This window comes from Eutrigla gurnardus (genome assembly GCF_963514095.1).
Source record: "Eutrigla gurnardus genome assembly, chromosome: 20".
NCBI lineage: Eukaryota > Metazoa > Chordata > Actinopteri > Perciformes > Triglidae > Eutrigla > Eutrigla gurnardus.
Genome location: NC_139931.1, coordinates 6,633,835 through 6,656,609, shown reverse-complemented (window position 1 = coordinate 6,656,609; position 22,775 = coordinate 6,633,835). Strand labels below are relative to the sequence as shown.

General features: G+C 44.0%; 1 protein-coding gene across 7 annotated transcripts in view; it reads right to left on the bottom strand.

The window, feature by feature from the left end:
* LOC311030645 (voltage-dependent T-type calcium channel subunit alpha-1I-like) overlaps positions 1 to 22,775 on the bottom strand; it is a 63,069-nt gene that overhangs the window by 8,552 nt on the left and 31,742 nt on the right. For 3 of the 7 annotated variants that reach the window (XM_084036548.1, XM_084036545.1, XM_084036542.1), the window contains exons 15-31: positions 21,991 to 22,740; positions 21,293 to 21,393; positions 20,512 to 20,635; positions 20,306 to 20,374; positions 18,820 to 18,998; positions 18,509 to 18,635; positions 18,035 to 18,160; positions 17,845 to 17,934; positions 17,511 to 17,703; positions 16,838 to 16,989; positions 15,640 to 15,749; positions 12,839 to 12,972; positions 12,343 to 12,413; positions 8,901 to 8,979; positions 7,643 to 7,764; positions 5,938 to 6,387; positions 2,366 to 2,515 (exon numbers count right to left, since the gene is read on the bottom strand). In XM_084036548.1, the coding sequence (XP_083892674.1) occupies positions 2,366 to 2,515; positions 5,938 to 6,387; positions 7,643 to 7,764; positions 8,901 to 8,979; positions 12,343 to 12,413; positions 12,839 to 12,972; positions 15,640 to 15,749; positions 16,838 to 16,989; positions 17,511 to 17,703; positions 17,845 to 17,934; positions 18,035 to 18,160; positions 18,509 to 18,635; positions 18,820 to 18,998; positions 20,306 to 20,374; positions 20,512 to 20,635; positions 21,293 to 21,393; positions 21,991 to 22,740 (3,027 nt within the window). The remainder of the gene's footprint in view (positions 1 to 2,365; positions 2,516 to 5,937; positions 6,388 to 7,642; positions 7,765 to 8,900; positions 8,980 to 12,342; positions 12,414 to 12,838; positions 12,973 to 15,639; positions 15,750 to 16,837; positions 16,990 to 17,510; positions 17,704 to 17,844; positions 17,935 to 18,034; positions 18,161 to 18,508; positions 18,636 to 18,819; positions 18,999 to 20,305; positions 20,375 to 20,511; positions 20,636 to 21,292; positions 21,394 to 21,990; positions 22,741 to 22,775) is intronic. The other 4 variants (XM_084036543.1, XM_084036544.1, XM_084036546.1 and 1 more) reach the window with 2 other exon arrangements.

The following is a 22,775-nucleotide window of genomic DNA, read 5'->3' as shown; positions in this document are numbered from 1 at the left end:
TTCAGCACGGCGATGACAATGAGACAGAAAAAAAGACTGATATCTCATGTCCACATAGCAGGACTCATGCTAGTGTGGACATGGGAAGCCTATGCAGTCATTTATGTTAAACATAGGAAACAAGTGCATCAGATGACGATGATCATTTCCCAACACAAACAGGCACGCCTCCTTCTTGCTGTCTATTTTCTTTGCCTGACGTATGACATTTTTGAGCACGGGACCTGCTGATAGCTGTCTGCCTGCTCATGTAGCTGTTAGAACTATACTTCTGTAACTCTGATGCCACCTTTATAAAAACAGTGTCAGAGAAATGATGTTGTGGACCACTAATGTATGCTTGAGGAGCGCCTGCTTATGCTAACAAGTGAATAAATGGGGAAAGCCTTCACTGCACCACTGAACTGTTTCCTGCAGTCTCTCTCAAGTCCTTATTAGACACACACACACACACGCGCATGCGCACGCACACGCACACGCACACGCACACACACACACACACACAGCAGGTATCCCACTGCACCTTCCTGTCCCCTTAAACACAATGTAAGTCTACAGAACATAGCAGTGAAAGACTCATCTGTCTGATAATGGCACACACTCACACTAGCGCTCTCTCTCTCTCTCTCTCTCTCTCTCTCACTCTCTCTCTCTCACACACACACACACACACACACACACACACACAAAATGGTTAAAGGACACTGTAAATTGAAGGAGAACAGTCCAGGATCAGTTACAGTCAATGAGACAAAGATGGAGGGATAGCCAGAGGAGCGGAGGGAGGGAGGGACTGATGGGAAGTGGAAGCATGTAAAAGAGGGAGGAGAGATTGATGGTTTGACAGCATCTGCGGACAGGCAGGAAGCCGGACTGACAGGTGTGGAAGGTGTAGAGCCCAGTTATTGCTTCTTCTGAGCTGACCCGCTGCACTTTGTCATTGTGATGGACAACGATGACACAAGGACAGGATACGTTTGGGAGTGTGTGTTTTGATGCACGGTCTCCAGTAGCCCATCATACAAGCACAAGTAATGGGGGGTGTTGCCGTGCGCATACATGCATGCAGATCAGGAACGGCTGCATGTGTGTGTGTGTGTCTGTGTGCATGCAAAGGGCCTCAATAATCCACATTTCTGCACTTATAAATCACCTCGTGTTAAATCAGGGGATGAATTCCCATTTTGTTCTTTAATAATAGCACATACAATAGTTGACACGCTTTATAAAGCATGAACTTTAACAACAGTTCCCATTCTAACTGCTTTGTGTGATGAATGAAGCCCTGTGTGTGTGTGTGTGTGTGTGTGTGTGTGTGTGTACGTCCATGAAAGTACATGCAAATGCGCCGCTGTTGTAAATCTGCATGCACATAATCATCCTGTACATCATGGTTGTGTGTGTGTGTGTGTGTGCATCCATCAGTAACTAGTGTGTACATGTGTGTATATACTGTATTTAAGCGTATACTATGTATACTAAGGAAGGTAGGTGTCTCAGTTTTTACATTTTTATCTAGTGCTTGCATCCAGTTTGAATTTATTTCAACATGTCCCTCAAGTTTATTTCCATCCAACACCTGAGGCCATTTTTACCAAACATCTCAGAGCCAGGAATCAGTCCTCACGGACCCACACGTCTCGGGAAAGATCAATAATATGGAAACCCCTTTCAGGCAAAGGAGTAAAAGCATTTTATAAATTCAGACTTCAACTACAAAATCTTAAAAATTCACATTCATGTGACGACAAGAAAGTGCGATTTGGATCCCTCACATCTGTGACTACGTGAATGCATTTCAGAGCTTCAAAGCTGACCTGGTTCAAAAAGAATGTAATGGAAAAAAGAGCTGGTAAGCCTGGTTTTTTTGCTGATTTATAAGCGTGTATCCACACAGCGTGTAAACCACGGCAATCAGTTTATATTTCAGCCCGACTGCTGTGTGGCCGACCGAACACGCTGCTCTCTCTCACTCAACAGATGCAGCTGTGAAGCCAAAGAGCAGCAGCAGCTTCACCTGTGTCTCTCTTCAAGTGTAACGTTGAACGTTCAAATGTCACTGGTTTTGGTGCTGGGATCATTTTTTTCAAGTGTCCAGGTCTAGTGACATGGTTACTACTTACTATGGGTAGTTTTAAAAACTAGATTCATATTCTGAGGGGGGAGTAGCATTATCAACACTAGTGAAGCATTCTGTGTGAATCTGACATGTTTGATAAACGTTGGCCTCCAGGTTGGTCCATTAAAGCTTCAGTGTAGTGCCTAAAAGTTATCATTTTAAAGATTTATGTATGAATTTAATATCATCAGGTGTATGTGTGTGTGTGTGTGTGGGGTGTGTATTCATGTGTGTTCATGGCGGTACCTCTTGCGGGTGGCCCTTGCAATCTCTGCAGATGGGTGGAGGAGAGGAATAGTGGTGGAAGACCGAACCGGAGAGGTTGTCGATCATCAGCATCTCCCCCTCCAGTGTATCCTTGATCAGAAGAGATACGCTGTCCAACCATTGGCTTTCCTGGAACACATACACACACACACAACCACACAAACACACACAAACACACGGACACATACGCACGGGACGCAGGCCGGCAGACCAGTATTGCACGCAGGTGCAAACATGTGCACATGCGGACATGCGAGGACAAAGAACACGCAGGGAAATGCATACACCATTGTAAGGGTTATCAAAGTGTCTTGTGCACACGCATGTATGCTGTTATACTTCATGTTGTCACACACAACTGCACACAGTCACTCATGTGCATATTCAGCCACACACACACATTACCTAGGTCTAAAATTCTTCAGCAGCATCTGAAGCACATTCTCTGCGTCAGAGATCATGTACCAATAAACCAGAACAAATCCCCCTCTCATACTGTGTTGGCCTTTAGGGCTGGATGGTGTTCTCTTTAAAAAAAAAAAAAAAAGGCTCCTCAATAATATGACTCCAAACCCTCATTAGCCAGTAACACATCATTTTATTATCAAAGCCTTGAGCACAGAGAGCAGTGCTGATGATATATCACCTCAATTAAGTTGTTCAATACCTTGTTGAAACAATTTAAGATTTAAGCATTTCGCCTTATGCTCTGGGTATTATTAGGTTTAAAGCAATTTCGACTGAATCAGTCAGGGCTTTTTGCTGCGACGTAAATGATCCTCCCTTGCTTGAATCTCATCTGCCAGATTGGTTTTCCCAGAAACCAATCTGGCAGAAAAAGGGAGAACTACTGACGGAACAAGGAACCTACTTTTAAAGTGATTCCTGTGCTTCTTGGCAGGGCACCGCGTTTCACAATGAATTAGATGCTCGGTGCCTGGCTGCAGCACATTCATAACAGCCAAAATACTGTATTACATCAGCAGATATAGCCCAAAAGGTACTGTGAAACAAGGTCACGCCTCTTCAATCCCCACACAAGCCTATTTTCATAACACATTTCCACAACAGCGCTTATCGGGCTATTCTTAGATATCTTATGCAAACACACATTTCTGACTCAAACTGTTATATTACAATCACTCACGGCTTATGTTTGAAAAATAATTCAAGAGATAGGTGACTGTACTCCCACTTTTATAAATACTGCTGCTTTATGAAACAGTATCAGCACATTTTGGCACAATGGCAGTAATCCAGCTCTTTTAATGTATGTATGCTTACGTTTTTTTTTAATCTCACACACAGCCAGGCCCCCATTCTGTGTGGGCGGAGTGCTTGATATAAAAAAAAATAATATTTGATTGACTGTGGTGACCTCCATTAATAACTGTATTAGTGGACAACAATGGGGCTCATCTACAGGGAATGGAAGTTGAAAGAGAGAGAGCAGAAATTAATTACTGCGTCTATCTAACTGTCACCGGCTGAGCCATTATCTCTCCTCTCTTATTCCCGTACTCTCTCTCCCTCTGTGTCCACTTCCTCCAGTGTCGCCTCTAGTCACTGTGCAATATATTACCCGTGTTTCATCAGAGAGGCAAAAATGACTTTTTCGGCGTTTATTATGGCCCATTATAGAATTTGTTATATCCTCGTAGCTAAAATTGAGCTCTTGAAATCTCTCATTATAATCAACACTCAAATCTATTGGCAGGCAGTTCTATATTGTATGTTTTTAAATATAGTGTGCCAAGTTATCCACTCAAGAAGCTACTGGTCATATTAAGAGAATATGTGGATATTTGCAAAACATTTAGCTGAAAATGTCACAATGTTTGGGTTGGTACACTTCCTAAACACACACACACACACACACACACACACACACACACACACACACACACACACACACACACACACACACACACACACACACACACACACACACACACACACACACACACACACACACACACACACACTAACCCCAGGACCTGAGCTGTGAATAAATTGCATCGGTCTGCCAGATCCCTTATTGCATCACTTGAGAGACGGAGGATGAGATCGGGAGGGATAGAAAAAGAAGGGGGGGTGCCAGCGTCTTCTCCCTGGTCTGCATTAAGTTTTCTTTGTCACGCTGAGCTAAAAATGACTCCTTGCAGCCAACTTTAGCTCTACAAAAAGGTGAGGCGCTTCGTGCGCTTCGTGGAAGCCGGTGAGTCATCTTAATGTGTGTTTCCGCATAGATATCTCAGACTATCGTGAGGGATTTTATTACAAGACGCGTGCATCTCTGCTGACAGACTGCGAGTAGAAGTGAGACGCCGACTACGCTCACACAAACACACACAGGTGTGAAATCTGCAGAATGTAACCTGTGCATGTGAGTCTGCTAACGTGTCAATGTGAGCACTGGAAGGATAAAAAAGAAGAATTCATAGCGATTAAAGCAAGTCTGTCCTTGCAGTCAAAATGGGTTGCTATGCCGACAGTTACACTTAACAAAAACACTTCAAAAAGTACAAAAAAAAAAAAAGAAATATGCAGCCTAGCCTTGACTTTCATCTGCTTAATATCACTTAAAGTAGTTTGGTTTCATTTTGGAAAATGCCTTTAATTCCAGCTCAATGTTTTCATAATTATTTTACTCCATTTCTTAACAATGCAATGTAATGTTGCAATTAAGGCACGGCTTCGCTTCCCTTGCTTTCCTCTATTCTGCCTTTTCTTTTTATCCCCTCTCTTTGTGTAAATGTTTAACCTTCCTTGCCCTCCATTCCTTCTCACAAAACGTGTAAAAGGAGAGAGAAAAGTACAAACCGATTATACAAAGATCGGTAAAATGTGAGTGTAATCATGCGGCGGTGGCTGTCAGTCGATTTCATAATAGGAGAGAGAGAGCAATGACTCTCGCTCTCCCATATCAGCAGCATTCAAACACTAAATGACTGCCATATTGTTGATCTCTTTTGAATTCTTCCCGTTTGTGAATCAAATATGTCATTTTCTCTGCATGAACTAATGCACTGACACTGTGTAAAGAGACACGGGCAGCCAGAGAACCCGACAAATACTCAAATATAGGGATGAAATGTGTTTTTTTCTTTCATATGTATCTACATAACAGAAAAAAATATAAAAGAAAGTGATATTTCATATGTTTGTTGGACTGCTTCTCCCTTTTTCCCGACTCTATAGCGTATATTCTGCTATAGTGTTTGGTGCAACGGCAGAGATTCAGAGTGGACAATGCAGGAAGGTTTTTTTTTTTGTATTTAGGCAACTAATTTTAGACCACAACAAAGCATTACAGCTTAGCTTCAGCTGGCTGACATCCGGGATTTAATAATCAGAAAAGGATCTAAATCAATGAGGTTTTGTATCACCAAAATGGAGCCATAATTTAAATAGAAGCCTTGATAAGCCTGATCCCGATCCTACAGATTAGTTTGAGACATCCCTACTTGCAGACACACACTCCCACGCAAACACCACAAATACACAGTAATCTCTCTCACACACACACACTCAGAAATATACACACTCACTTGTGCTGGTGAGTACAGGATCCGGCTGGAGTCACGGGAGTTGTGCGCCCCCGAGTGCGCGCTGCCCGCCGAATGCCGCATCTTCCTCCCTCCTTCTCCCCTCTCCCCGCTCGCACATCCTCCACCCCTCCCCCCCGCCGTGCCTCCTGGTCCGGCAGCGACTAGTCCCTTCTCCACCCTCCCACCCCCGCAGCCGGGGGCGCCCATGCAACAGAGGGTGCCCTGGGCCAGCTCCAGCTCAATTTCTGCATCCATCTCCGCCTCCTCTTGGGCCTCCTTGTTGGAGTCGTCCAGGTGCTTCATCAGCACGGCCACCACCACATTGATGAGCACAAACTGGGCGGTGAGCACGAAGGAGACAAAGTACATGGGCGAAATAAACTGAAGGCTAGGGTTGCAGGCATAGTCCACATCGGTGCCGTGGTCTGGTGGGCACTCCCGCAATGTGTCCTGGTGTCACATGGGCAGAGGAAACAAGGTCAGGACAGGGTTAGGAGCAGAGATCCTTATTTCCACTGCTGATAGTGACAAAAAGGCAGCAAAGAAGTCAAAATGTAATCTCACAATGTTGTGAGCTCAGCTACACCACCACTCAATGGAAATTGGTACTCATATTAAAAATATTTTAAGGTAATGGAATGCATCTCGCTCTTGTTAACAAGGCTCTTTGTATTCGTGACAACTTGTATAATCGTCATGCACTTAATTGTTTTGCTTCTGTGCAAAACAAAAGGAGCCCCCCCCCCCCTCTCCCCTCTATTATTCTAGTGGTTTTCCACTCTGGTTAACATTCGCTCAGCAGAGTTCAATCAGAGCAGAACCAAAGTGACAAGTGTTTTCTGGAGGAAGTACACATATCTCACCCAGGCTGTGACCACACATAACAATTTCAGCCCTCTGAGCTGAAGCTGGTCTTTTCCACCTAATTTGGCATGACATTTACACACCGTGCCCCATCACTCCCCTTTCATCTTATTTCTATACAAATATAGGTTATTTCTTCTTCAAAATCTCCCCTTTCTCTCACTCTCTCTGCTCTACCTCCCCCCTTTTTTTTAATTTACCCTCTAGGGGAAATAAATCATAATAACTTGTCAATTCTTTTAACCCCTTTCCCATGCTCTCATCCTCCCTCTTATTACAGTTTTCTGGTGCCTCCTTTCCTCCCCACGAGTCTTCCTCTCCCTCATTATTTCCTCTCTTCCCTTCACTGCACGTCTAATTACCACTCTGCCTCACCTGCCTCTTACAAAACCAAAGTAGGTCTACCTGTCTCGCAGCCCAGGTAAGTACGCTGACAGCTAAACGTGACAGAGATTTACTCGGAGAGGTTGCATCTGTGGCCCGCCGGGTCGCCTCATGACCCGCCACCATCCACACTACCTGTATCCAGTGTGTGTTTAATGGTCCACGCCCAGACGACACGCACCGGCATAATCGCTATTCCCCTCGCGGCCTAGGTGTGCGGAGGAGTGATGATGGCTGCCGGTGGTAGTAGATGTGTGTTCAGGGGAAATTGGTGTTTCGTGTGTGTGTGTGCAATGAGGTACAGCCTGGTGCTGAGCAAGCACATTCCCTTTTGATCAGTATCACTATAGCGTGGAAGATGAGAGACATAGAGGAGGAGTCTCTACATCGGTTTCTCTAGCTCGACTTCTCTATCCTGCCTTTTAAAAACACAAACGCTGAGTAAGGAACTTTGTACCTTCATGATGCCATTCCAGTTATCGCCCGTGGAGACTTGAAACAAGGTAAGGAAGGCCATGCCAAAGTTCTCAAAGGTAGCGTGACGACTCATACCCTCACATGGGTAGTCTTCATTGCAAACTGTGGATGAGATGGATGGATGGATGGAGCAAGAGAAGAAGTTATCAGGTCTCAGATTAGAAAGAGGTGAGAGGGGAAAAGGAAAGGCAACAGAAGATGAAGAGACTTTGAACATTCAACACTTCAGCACATCATTGTTCCCGCACAACGCCAGAGGCATGCACCCATTCCTGTCGCTAAGCTGCCCGGATGACTGTCCAAAACCAGCCAACTCAGTGTAGACACAGTCTGTTATCAAAATCAGTAGCAATGTGACCAAACACTCTGTTTGTCTCTGAGCTTATATCCCAAGATAATCTCTGGAATGGCCCCAAGAAAGCGACACACTTGCATTCGCCACTAATCCTTTCTATCGCGAGCCCACGAGGGTAACGTGACATACCCAACTTCAATGTGGATATTTTAAGACAGTACTTATGTATCAGAATACTGGAGAGTGGGTTCCCTAATGGCTGTCTGACTGCATGAGAGAGAGCAGATGAAAAGGATGGAGAGGAAATAAAGACGTTTTCATAATAAAGTTAATAAAAGTCCTCTCAAGCTCAGTTTAACATTATGAGTGCACCAAAACTGGAAATACATTTTTTTTTACCTATAATGATGATGTCTGGATAAGGTGCTCTTCAATAGAGTATAATCCTTTTCATCCCAACATTACCACATACCGATGAAAGGATTAATCCAACTAGTGGCATGAATGAACTAGTTCTGCTGCCATATATATATATATATATATATATATATATATATGGCTCTAATGCCACATAATACATGTTTCTCAAAAGTTTAACCCATCAACTGTAAAATGAAAATCTGTCCAAAACTCAAAATCCTTGAATAAACTAAGAGGTTAAGCAAATCATTTGAAAGCCCACAGAAAGTTTGAGTTATGGCTTATCATAACCCACTTTTCTAACATTTATTCTATAACATTGGCCTTAATATCCATTTTCCAGAGCTGATCTAGACTTTATTGTAACTGGTGCCACTGGTAAGTACCGTGTAATCCTTTGTTCTACTGCATAATTTGCTTCACATTGTTTACATTTAAAATGCACACGTAGAGGAAAAGAAGAGAGAGGTTTTGTTTGACATAATCCTTCGTAGCATCGCAACTCAATGTCATGAGCACTCACCAAGTTCTCCAAATAGCTCTACTCCTAAGGCGGCGTAGATGAAAAACAGCAGCATGAAGAGCAGGCCCAGGTTACCCACCTGCAACACACACACACACACACACACACACACACACACACACACACACACACACACACACACACACACACACACACACACACACACACACACACACACACACACACACACATGCATTAGCATGAAACCAAACAGGGTGTGTGTACCTGCTTAGGACTGCAAAACATGACACAACTTCCTCTGAGACCTCGATGCAACTGAACCCCTGATGTGGTTGTTATTTTGAATTTTGGGGATTTAGGACTTGGCTCAGTTCCACCACAAAACAGCCTTCTGTTGCCACAACTTAATGGTGATTATGATGTCGCATAGTAAACACTCGTGACACAATCTAATCCCATTACAGGGATACAAACCTAGTCCCCTATTCACAGTCTTTAACATTCTGCTAAAAGCACTGCTGCACTGGGAACGGGGAAATGCACTGACAAATAGTTACCATAATTATATCTCAAGAGAGACTCACATACACCTGTTTTTCAGTTTCTGACCATTTTTCCTGCCGTTTCCACATCACATTATATTATCTTAACGGGCAAAGCAGCCAGATATATGTTGGATAAATCACAATGCAAATGCATTATGCAAATATGCATAAATGAGACCAAATAAACACAATAAGGTGGAGTTAACACACTCTGTATGCAAGCTTTTGTTTTGGCTGCATTCAAAGCAGGCAGCGGCTGTAATGATGCATTACTGCAGAGGAAAAATAAAGGGTGAAAATCAGAGTTTTGATGTTAATGCCTGGTTTGGCAGAAAAGCTCCCAGGAAATAGGAACCAATACAAACAATTGTGATTGAATTTAATTTACATGAATTTGAACTATGATGAGATTTCACAGCGATGTCATTTCAAGCAAATGACAGAATTTGCATAATTAGAACCGCCTCTCTTACACTGAAGTTTTGAGAATCTTTGTTTGTGTCTTCTCTCCTTTGAAGTTCGTTACAATGATAAGCGATAGGTAGGAACCGTCAAAAACTATCATTTACATAAATTGCCTGATGTAATTTACCCGGTCAATTCAAAAGGATGCGGGAGGTGGTGAAAAAAATAACAAATTATCTCGAAAGCTTGCATACAACACAATAGAAAAGTTTAGCAGAGATGTACAAGAATACTTTTGATGTGGACAAATATAGCCCGTTACAGGGAGCACAGTCCGACGAGTCCCTTTGGAGGTAATTACCATACAACCTTTCATTTCTAAATGTGACTCTTCTCAAGTACGTCTCAAGTTAGTGCTCTCCTGCACGGTGTTCTTAACAACCTGGGCTTGATAATGGCTGGAGGCCATGTGGGATCCACGAGAAGGAGACATGGATGGATTTAACATCGTATGCAGATGCATATATTAATAACTTACCCTTAAATACAGGATGGAAATAAAAATTTGCTTTACTAATTGGTTGTTATCGTAATAATTTAATTTATTTTAAAGGTAAATGCAAGCACAGGAGTTAGTTCTGATGCCTTCCTGAGCAAAAATTGCAAGTCTGGATGTTTGGAACGTGATTATTAGTGTGAGTGAATGGCTTGCTGCAGCCATTTCGCATCAGATGGAAATGAGAGGATAATGGAGGATAATTCACTTGATCTCACTGCATTGTCGGGCTACAAGCCATGAAAGGCTATTTCTCTAAACATTCCAATGAGCTATGAAGCCTCCTCACCCATTAAGTGTAAATGTAGGGATCCCTCATTACATCCTCATGTCCCGTCATGGCCAATTTAATATATACACTTCTTGCGTTCACATCGTGTCTAATCTCTTGAATCATTATTCCACTAGCAGATTTCTCGCCTTCTTTTACCGATATCCCTGCATTCGCCTGCTTCCTTTGCTCGGCGGAAGCCTTGGTTGAAATGCAACTAGTGTAATACCACCAGGGGTTAATCTCTCGCCAGGTGTGACGCTTTCACTCTCACCCTTTCAGTTGGTAAATATGCACACACACCCATACAGAGAGAGAGACCTCCTGGAACTGTTTCATTAGCCCAAGTTTTAATTACCTCCCCAGGTGCCCTTGGGACAGAGCAAAGGGCTCAGTGTTAATGAGAGGGGGATCAATAGAAAGGAAAGACAAGGACTCTGCTCTCCCTTACCTCTGCCTGCCCTCCTTTCCTCACACCACCTGTTTCCCTTTGTTTGCGTCGCCTTACTTTTGGTGGTCAACGGGTCATGTGTGACCGTGTGTCCACCGAACCGAAAAGGAGGCTGTACAACAGTCGTTTCACCTTGTCTGTCCAGACTGTCTTTAAAGGAATAGTTTAACAGTTTAGTTTAACTTTCTTGCTGAGAATTAGATGAGAAGATCAATACCAATATCATTTTTGTAGGTTAAATATATATATATTCAAGCAGGCTTTGAGTAATAAGAGTTGGAACGTATAGGCAGAATCTGCGATCTTTGAATCAAGCCGCTGTCGTCTGACGATGATTACGCTCTTTGTTGATTTAAAATGATTGTGTTAATTGGCTACTTCTGAAAGAATCCAGTCGTACAATTAATCTTTCAATTCCAGTAGAACTAATCAGACTGTAAATATCCGCTGGCTGAACCAGAACCCCAGAGGAAAGATTCAGGTTTTCAAAGGTACAGTAATGAGAAAGTCAATGTTCAAGCGGACGCTCAAAGAAAGTCATTAGCGAACAGCTAGTAGAGCTTTCAGCAGACGTTATTTCATTATTGATCAAATAAAAATGTACATTTTAATTGATGAATAAACACTGGGACACTTGATAAAGACGTGATTTAAACCACACACACATATTATATGTACATAACATGATACAGTTGTTTCTTATTTTATTTCTAACTCATAAGATTATGCTACGAAGCAAACAGGCATTATGACCAGTCATTAAAAATAGAAAGCAAAGATGCATTATGGGAATTTTAGAGTTGAACTTTCAGTGCACCGGCATCTTTCTGGCACTGGGCCACCCGAGAGACTGCCCGACTCTGTGGATACTTCACCACAAAATGAACCACAGACTGGTTTGAGACGCCCCTCTGTTTCGAGCACACTGTGGCTGCAGTGGGAGTCTGGGCACTCTCCAAGGTGCTGAAAGTGAAATCAAGGCCTGTGTGTGTGTGTGTGTGTGTGTGTGTGTGTGTGTGTGTGTGTGTGTGTGCCAGTCTACCAGTATGTGGCATGAATGAGTCATCTATTACAGTAACCTACAGGTCAACAGAGAAAGAGAAGGGGTGGAGGGGGGCTTGTGCTACTCTGGGTATTGACTGACCGACTCTCTCCTTTGGGAGTGTGTGTCTGTGAGGGGAAACAAGAGGGAGAGACAGTGTGTGTGTGTGTGTGTGTGTGTGTGTGTGTGTGTGTGTGTGTGTACACTGTACCTGAGGCAGGGCTTGGACCACCGTATCCAGCAGGGCTCTCATTCCTGTTGCCATCTTCAGCAGCTTCAGCACTGTGTGTGTGAGAGAGAGATAGAGAGAGAAAGAGAAAGAGGGAGAAAGAGAGACAGAGAGAGAGAGACTTTAAGTGTGGGCATTTAGCAGGAAATCCCTCAGGTTCAATTACAGGCTAAATGGGAAACATTTAACTGTGGAAAGGTCAGTTCTTCATTTACACTCAGTGTAAATCTCTCTCTCTTTCTCTCTCACACACACAAACACGCACACACGCACACAGACACACACACACACGCACACACAACCTGGACATTAGCTGTGTTGCTACCTCTAACTGACGTCAAAGCGTTACATTTTAACACACCAGGACTAAATCACTCTTCTATATCCCAGGAAGCATTTACAGGAAGTGCAGCCGGACAGGACTTTTGAGTTAAGTGTCTGTGTGTATTTCACACAAACACGTGTGTAGTACACGTACCTCTCGCTATCCTCAGTACTCTCATGATCCTGATGATCGTGGGGTTGATGGGCAGGGCGGAGCTGATCTCGATCTCCTCTAGGGTGATGCCCATCACGGACAGAAGCACGATGGCGAGGTCCAACTGGTTCCACCTAGCACAAGGGGCGCATATTAACACACAACACATTGCACCACACAAGCACACAAAGCAAATATTAACAGAAATCCTTTGAAAAAGTTTATAGAAAGAAGAAGATATAACAGTAATGGTTACAAAACACCCAAATCAGATGAAAATGGTAGGGAATCAGAGAGATTGTAGTCTTACGACATGTCAATTAAGTCCAAGTATTTTGGTAAGCTTCCCCAGATGTTTATTCTTTACCGCCTAGTGTAAATACTTCAGGAGGAACTCCTTTATCTTCAGACTTTTTTTGGAAGTTAGTCAAGATACATATCTTTTGTGAAATCACTGCGGTTGGAAGGAAAGGCACACCGAGTACTAAAACACTTGGCACCGCCGAGTCATTTGTCAGAATGTTTGCCAAACTCTGTCATTTAAAATGCCAGTGACAATAACGTATCAATGCCGCCCGCCCATGACTCATCATCATCATCAGGCACGATCCGGTTCCCCTCCCGTCAGAGCCTGGAGGTCTTTTCTCTCACATTGTTACGTACTTACCCTCCTTTTCACAGTGGCAAAAGAAGGTGCATCATCCTCTATGGTTGCAGCCATACAACCCTTTAAAACTGAGGACGACAGCTGCCTTTGATCATATTAAAAAATAATGTTCCTTAAACACGTCATTGAGACAGAAGGTTGAACACAAATGTGTGTTGGACTTTCACGTCTCCTTGAGCCTCAGAGCGTTCTGGCTCTGCAGACTTATCCCGCCTGCAGTGCTGTCAGTATATGCATGTGGCATTGTGTTTGTGAATTACCTGCTACAACATTGACCCAGTTGTAAAGCTGACCCGAGAGTCACAGCAGCCTATAAATGACACTATGCACAATGACTGCTCACGGCTGTTGCTGACACTTCATAAAAAGAGACAAAGTGCCAGCTGATAGCCGTCTGATATATTCTTTCTCTATCCGCCCATCTCTTTCTCATTTCATCAATCATTTGCACTCTCCTTTTTCCGTCTTTGATCAGTCCAGCTTCCTCTCCTATATATCATCCATCGCTTTCCTATCGTTCCCACCTTAGCATCCCCCCCCCCTCTCTTCTTTCTCTTATCAAACTAAAATAGGCCAATGACCACCATTAAACCACCATCAGTGCAATATAAGCTCCCAACTTTCTGCCTTTAATTAGTCACCACATATCCCTGAAAGGAACAAGACATCAGTCTCCTCACCATGCACATGTGGGTACGTGACAAATCAATTAGTCGGGGCTGAGTGGATGAACGTGGAAGGGAACGGGCCGGTGCCGAGGTGTGTTTCCCATGGAGGTCAAACAAAGGTGAGAACAGTGAGGTGGAATGGAAAGTGTGGTTGCATCACACACAGGGAATGAATACATATTTGGTTTTAAGTTACGTATCACGATACTTTGGTCACGATACGATACGTATCACGATACTTTGGTCACGATGCGATACGTATCACGATACTTTGGTCACGATACGATACGTATCACGATACTTTGGTCACGATACGATACGTATCACGATACTTTGGTCACGATACGATACGTATCACGATATAAATAAAGATGAAAACACAAGTACCTGTATATGTACATCAGATGATATTGATCAGAGGACAAATTGAGTAAAAACTATTTCATTCAAAACAGCCTCTCCATTTTATTAATTCCCATGAAATTCACTGGAATAAATATTGAAAATAAAATGAAAAAGGATAAAGTACTGCATTCACAACACGTCTAAACATGAATCTTTTTTTTTTTTAAATCGATCGTTGGAGTTGAAAAATCGATATTGTATTGGGCGGCAAAGTATCGCGATATATTGCTGTATCTATATTTTTACCCACCACTATGAATAATGATTGTATTTATAGTTTCTGTCCTATTTAAGTCCTATATTATGGAATAAGGGAATAAAATAATGATTTTTATGGTGACCAAGGAAGCCTAACAACTCTAAAGCAAATGGCTCATTACTGTGACAATGTAAGCATTTCAGTAGGTTGCCTTTAACAGAACTGATGTGTTTTAAATGTCATGAAACATCACATCAACGTTACCAGGATATGGTTTAGCGTACTTAATAACGGAACGCCTCAGAGCCAGCTCAAGTGTTTCAACATATTTCATAATCCTCTATATCATCAAAGCTGTTATTTCCTCTTCCATTTATAGTGATCAAAGCAAAAAGAGGATTTGTACAGCCACTACACTTTGAACTTAATCACTGTTTATTGTGGCGCTATTTATATTACATGTGAATTCACAGGATTATGGCATGTGCCTAGAGCCCCGATAGTCGCTCTAATGTTTAATTTTCACGTCAAATGTGTGATAAGTGACAGAGCTGAATAGATAAAACATACGGAGATATTGTAATTTTTAGTGACATTGAATCTCCAGCTGCTTCATAGCATAAAGCTCATTTTGTATGTAATCCAGAGGGTACTTATGTTTTCAGCCTCGAAACTAAAGAAGAAAAGCTGACAATCATCATGCAGCATTATCATCAGGCTACCTCCGGACAGCAGAGGAATAAATCCCACGGTGGATGGGTGAGTTTTGCAATGACACCAAGCTGCTACAAATACACACATAGATACATTCACATGCAGACAGGAAGGGAAACACCCTCACACGCCATCACACACACGGTACCTCTCTTTGAAGAAGCGGCGGAAGCCAAAGGCGATGAGTTTGAGTACTGATTCCAGTACAAACGTGGAGGTGAAGAAATAGTTGCAGTACTTCAGGGCGAGATCCAGAGACTGGAAAGAGAGTAAAAATGTGTGTGTGTGTGTGTGTGTGTGTGTGAGATAGAGTTAAGTATCAGCAGCAAGAGGAAACAATAGCACTAGAATTGTTCCTGTTTGTAGAGTTAAATCAAGCATGCCAGAGGCAAAAGCAGGGCATCTTTCAATAAGAAATTGAAAAATCACACATAGTTCCCGAATAAAGAACATATTTTAAAGCAAAAATCTATCACATATTTCAAAGGCAGGCATGTTTGAATAATATATTTCCCAAATATAGAGCAACTGTTTTTTTCATACACACTAAAGGTCAAGATATTCACTTTTTACTGTTCTTCTACCCCCAAAATGTTCTTTCAAAAAGGAACATTTTGTGGGTTCAGTAAAAAGTTTTTTGTTTTGGGGTAAAGGCTCCCCAAATGTCAAGACAAACAGCAGACAGATCACAGCCAAGACCTGTGATATTTATCTGATGCTGTCAGCTTGCTCCACTTTAAAAGGTCAAATGGACATCTTATGTTATAGATAATCATTTTTCCTCTCCCTCTCAACAACAAAAAAAAAAGAAAAGCTATCAGGCTTTTCGAACTTCCATTCATCCCAAATGAATGGACAGATGTACGGCTAACACCGCTGCATAAAATCAGCAGTGCAATCACAGCTCCTTTGTGTGGACTGCAGCTACTCGCAGCACACGGATACGGTTTCTTGGTGGTTGACCAGTCAGTGGAATCACTGTGTCTTTTTAAGAGGCAGCTGTTGGGGAAGGAACCGCTTAAGGAGCTGGAGTCGGGTGCAGGAACACAGCCACAACCGTTCCACATAATAATTAGTACTCTGCATAAAAACGCCAGCACAAGTTCTTCCTCCTGACATGGAGCTTGTCTGCTTTTGTCCACGTTTTGTGGAACAGGCGCTTTAGGGAAAGTCAAAACTGAGTTGCAGACATTTCAAATTACTTACATAAAAGCAAGAATGCAAGATACTACCCTAAATTCATGACCTAACTTACACACATTTATACACAACTGCTCATGTGGCCGCTGCGTTCCCTAAACATGATACACCTATACAACCACCAAACACACAGGTGTGCTGCTTACACGAGGTTGACTGTAGTGCTCTAAGGACATGGTGATGACGTTGATGCAGATGATGAAGGTGATGATGAGATCCAGGTAGTGGTTTGTGCACAGTGTGTGGATCATCAGGCGTATGTTGCCGTAGCTGGCATAGTAGGGCAGCTTCTGGGCTTCTGTTGGGAGGAAAATACATCATTAAAGCTTTTTAAACGTTTGAACATATCGTTATTTAAAAGTTTAAGAAAAGCATTATGTATTTTACGTGATATATAATACTAAATATCTTTTATTTAAGCCAAATCCAAACAAACGTCTCATAAAACAGATCGTCTTCTGTCGCAGAGGACTTTTCCAGGGAACAGCTGTTCCACACTGAGTGCTGCGAAGTGCAAAACCTAAAAGCTTTGATGAAGCTGGAATCACTATCGACAGGAGGAAAAAACCCTCTAAAATGATTCTCAATTATGACACTTGCTGTTTGTGTGTTTATTATTATCTGTCCGTCTGTTCCCGTCTCTCTTTCATCGGTGTAAATCACAGCTCTACAGGGGTAGAGCGACATATCCAAGCCCTCGTTTCATTATATCTGGTTGCTTTATAAGTTTTCCTGCCTCTTCTTCCTCACAGTTCCCCTCTTTTGTATCCCTGTGTCACTCTCCTCCTCCTCCTCCAGCTGTTCATGCCCTTCTCTTACTTCTCCTCTTCTTTTCCATGCGCCGCTGACGCTTCTCCTCGCGCCTCTTGGCCTCCTCCACTTCCTGGTGCTGGCGGCACTTGTGGAAGTTCTCCACCACCACGCCAACGAACATGTTGAGGACGAAGAAGCTGACGATGAGGAGGAAGGAGATGAAATACAGCAGCATCCACGGGTTGTTGTTGGTCACCGGCTGATGGGAAATTATGTGAAAGAAAGGAAGTAAGAAAAAAAACAGAGATAGGAGGAAATAAAGACTTGAGGATAGTGAAGATTGTGCTTTAAGGTTGATTATTTTAAATTAAAAATAGCTTTCCAGCTAATAGGCGGGTACCTGCTGGTCCACAGCCACAGCATCCAGGCCGTGATACATGATGTTGACCCAGCCGTCCTTGGAGGCCAGTACAAACAGGGACATCAGGGCCTGGACAACCACAGAAAGACAATAGAAAGGATATGTATATACTGTATATATAAATATATATATAAAAAATACATCCTGTTACATGGAAACAAACACTCACCTGTCCCAGGTTGTCAAAGTTGTACTTATGGTGGACCCACTTGTAGCTGGCTTGCAGACAGTCAGACTTGTTGGTGATGTTTTTGACGTCGGGGCCGAAGCAGTAGAAGAACTTGCCTTTAAACAGCTGGAAGAAGAGACCAAGCGTTTCATGCTGTCAGGCTACTTATATGAAATATAGAAAGAAGACTTCGTAGACTCCTCGGATGAGATGAAAGGGTGCTCTTGAGTGAAATAATGAGCTGGGCAAAGATCCCACCAGCTGGAAACGTATGCAATGATGAAAGAATTAGGAAGACAATGAGATTTACTTTGGACAGAAATGATGCTTCAAAGGGAGGGAGAGAGAAAAAGCATACTAATGGGCAAGAAACTGACAGTATTTACAACCATTTCTGTCCATAAAATGCACCGGATTAAAGAATGTATGCATGCAGTATGCATCATTAAAAACGGCAGTTCCCTTTTTTCCTACCTGCACCCCAAGAATGCCGAAGATGATGAAGAACGCACAACAGATGAGGACGATGTTGCCGATGGGTTTGAGGGAGGTGATCAGGGTCTCCACCACCAGCTTCAGACCCGGAGCTCTGCTGATCACCCTGAAGAAGCCAGACAGGCAATTTCAACATCTTTCTATATATTTTACATTTCCTGTTTGCTGTTTGAGATCGTTTAAGTAACGGTGTAAATGTTTTTTTTCCCTGAACGACTAGGCAGAGCCGCCATACATAACATGATAATCAGCGTATGCAAATGACTTCCTAATTATGACTTCATCCATACCTGAGGGGACGCAGTGTTCTGAGCAGCCGGAGAACTCTGAGCACACCCAGGATCTTGGCGCCACCCGCCATCGACACGACAATGTCAATCAAAGACACAAAAACCAGGAAGCCATCCAGAATGTTCCAGCTGCTCCGTAGGTAAGCCTGGTCCCCCACATACAGACCCATGGAGACCACCTGGGGAGATGTTACGACATGGACCAGCTATTAAAATACAAATACGTTACTGTTCTCTCCACTGGTGCAGTGATGAACCGTGTCTGTCAAAAGCCTTTAAATCTGCTTGATTGTGAAGGCGTTTGACGTGTGATCGCCCTCCGTGACCTCCAGAGCGGGCGATGGGTGTTATGCAGGCGTTGTAATACACATGCACGGAGCCGGGTTTGGTGTTTTGCTAAGCCGCAGTGGGAGGAACGGCAACTGACATTTCAAGCTGTTTGCTGAGCGTCTGGTAAACTTTCAGAGGGACAAAGGGGGTTTAGCGTGCAAACATATCAGGATGGTTGAAAGATCACTGCCTGGCAAACATCTTACTGTAGATCTGAATGCCAAAATGTAAGCTGAGTGTACAAAATCTCAGAGTATTGAGTTCACCGTTCTGATCCAATACATATAATGTAATATTTTATGTTGAGAATATACGGGAGATATAACTACAATCATTAAAACTTCTTTTGTCGCAGCTTTTGAGCTACATTGTGTCTGAAGCTGCCTCATAAAATAACACTCTAAAGACGTCTGCAACACGCTGACCAAATCCTCAGCCCAGCTGTTCTGTGGATGTGGCTGCATCTTACACACAGCAGTGAACTCAGCGGCGGAGTCCTACGGAGAGATTAATGCAACACAACGATCACACAGCAACACACATTATGGAGATGCGCCGGGCTGAGACAGACAGAGACACAGGGGGAGGCATGTCCGGCTCGGCCAGGGGGCTGACAAGCCTTCGGCTGCTTGACGGACTGTGATTGGTTAATAATTGATTGTGGGAGTGCATAATTGATGGCCCACTTGTGCCGAAGTCTTTTCGCGGCGAATACAGAGACGGTGGCAACGGGAGGGAGAGAGAAGATTTGGAGTCGTGGAAAGAAAAAAAACAGACAGATAAGAACAGAGGGACCCTGAGGAAGTGGAAACACAAACTTAAAAAAAGACGCAGTCAACATCGGCGAGGACAGGAGGAAGCAGGGCGGGGGAGTGCTGGAGATGGACCGCATCCAAAAAAGAAGACTAGCTGCTAATTAATGACATTGCTTAATTGCTCTGTTCTCCAAACGAACATGGGAATTGCCAAGAAAGAAGAAAAAGTGTAGGGAAGGCGTCAGGCTGTGTGATCACTGAAGGGAAGTGCATTCGGTGAGAGAGAGAGACGGATAGAGAGACACACGAGGAAGACAGACAGACCTCTGCATGGTACCTGCACACACACACACACACACACTACACTCAGGGAGTCATAGTAACAGGTTGTAAAACCCTACCTTGAGTGTCATCTCGCTCACAAAGATGGCAGTAAAGATGTAGTTGGAGATCGTGAGAAAGACTCTTTCCTGGAGCAGACATGGGGAGGGAGGGAGGGAGAGAGAGAGACATTCACAGTCAGAGAGAAGAGATGGCACAATTAGGGCAAGTAAAAGCTTACTTACTGTAACCTTTTAGAAAATAAAGATGAATTTGACGGACTTACCAAGCTGCCCTGTAGGATCTTGGGCCTCTCCAGAGCTACTGTAATGCAGTTGGAGAAGATGAAGGCCAACACCACGTAGTCAAACAGCTTATGGGCTATGATGGACTGGCATATCTGTCTGAACCTGATGGAAAGACGAGAGGAGAGAAGAAGCTAGTCAGCAAAAAGCTTTAAAATAGGTAATGCAATTGCTAATAAGCGAAAAAAAATACTTGATTTCAAGCCACACTATCAATCAGAATAGGCACCAAGTCCCTTGACGGTGCATGGGAGCTCCCTTACATCTTGGTGAGTAAATAGCCTCACCCAGCCCTGTTTACATCACTCCTAATTCAAAACAAATGACATTAACAACACTCTCAGAAGCAGGAGACTCCTGAGAACAGCGCTCTGCTGGGAGGACGCAATAGAGCGATATGGGAGAAACAGATAGAGAGAGACAGACAGACAGACAGAGATGGGACGTATGAATACTGAATATGCATTTCAAACATTAGCATGTGACACTGTGTACTGCCAAAAAGCAATTAAATATCTTTGCTGCAGTGTTTATTGGAACGGATGAAAAGAAATAGAATGAATCCGAAAGGCGAGGGATTCTATTTCGGAACAAGCATGGGGACGTTTTAAACGGCTTTTATTAAAACTCAACGGCGTCTATTCTCACTGCGCATCGCGACACAAGTTGATGCAGAATTTAATGAATTGCACGTGGCATTAAATTTGCCCCCTGAGGAGGTGGAGGAGGAGGAGGAGGAGGAGGGGGTAAAAGGTGACTCACTTGTTCCTTGGGGAGAATAGGAAGACAGACCAGTCCTCTCTGCTCTCACACCAGTCTGGTTTGTATGCTTCTAACATCTTCTGGATGCGGAAGCACAAGCTCTGCAACACACATATCAACACACATCATGCACACACACAAGTAGAGCCCATACACCGCGCACATTATAAAAGGGCAATAATCACAAAAAAGGGGGGAAAAAACGCTTGTTTAGACTTCCGATTTAAATTATTTACGAAAGTGAAACACTTCTATGGCAACAGCTCGGAGCATCTTCCAACATAACCATCTGTATAGTTCTCTCCCCCGCTGTCTAAATAGTCCTTTCTAATTAACCCTGTTTCTCTCTTATGCAGACTTGTTTACAATGAAAACAATGGGAACTCCCACGAGGCCCAGGTGATGATGGGGAGTGGAGGCTTTATACAAACTACTCGGAAATCCTACACAAGAGAGCGGGAGATTACCGCATGTGTATAATCTTGTACTTTAACACAAAAGCTAATGGTGCGATTATTGAGAATCACAAGCCCAGATTGTGCCGCTTTGTTCTTTTTTTCGACGCTCTTACAAACCGTATCAGGGATGTTTGTCTGAGCGTAGCGAAGGAAAGCCGTATGATTACTTCACTTACCCACCAGGCTTATCGTAACCATACCACTTATATTCCCGCCCACACACAGTTAGCGCTAACTTACATATTCAGTGTCGTCATCCAGGTCCTCCCGGTCCTTGCTGCGTGTGTTAACCTGGGGGAAGACGTCAGCCATCAGCTGGTTCTGGGGGTTCGCCCCAGCCGCCTGCTCCGTGTGGAGTCGAGGAGGCTGGAGAAGCTGAGACAGAGGGGTCTTCCCGTTACAGTCTTGGTGCAGCCCTCCTAAGCCACCCAGACTGTCCAGCCCACCACCGCCACCGCCGCCGCCACCTCCGCTGATCACCACCCCCCCAGAGAAACTCTTCTTCCTGCGGTGAGCATGGAGCGTCACGGGGGGAAGCGGGTGGTGTGGCGGCAGCGGAGGGTGTTGGGTTCCTGGGACCTGCAGCAGGTGGGGCAGCTCTAGCGACAGAGCTCTGCGGTCCCTCCTGGGTACGAAGTGGCCCGGGAGCACGGGGTGAGGAAGGTGAAGAGAGTTTGGAGCCACAGCGGGAGGGGAGAGGAGAGACTCCTCCTCATCCTGGTGGACACGATGGAGGTGGCGGTGCGGGGACGAAGAGGCACGGGGACCCCGGATGCGAAGGCTTCCTCCGACCACGCCGCCAAGACCCCCCAGGCCGTAGCCATAGAAGGGCCTCGCGGAGGTGGGGGTGAAGGCTGGACTGGCGAAGGGAGACGAGGACGAGCAGGGGCGGCTTCCTCCCAGGCTGTTCCAGCTGGAACGGCGGGCCCACAGCGCTTGAGGCTGCCCAGACAGAGCTCGGCCCCAGTTGTGGTAACCTCGGCCTGGATACTGAGAACGAGAGACAGAGGATGTAATTCTGATCT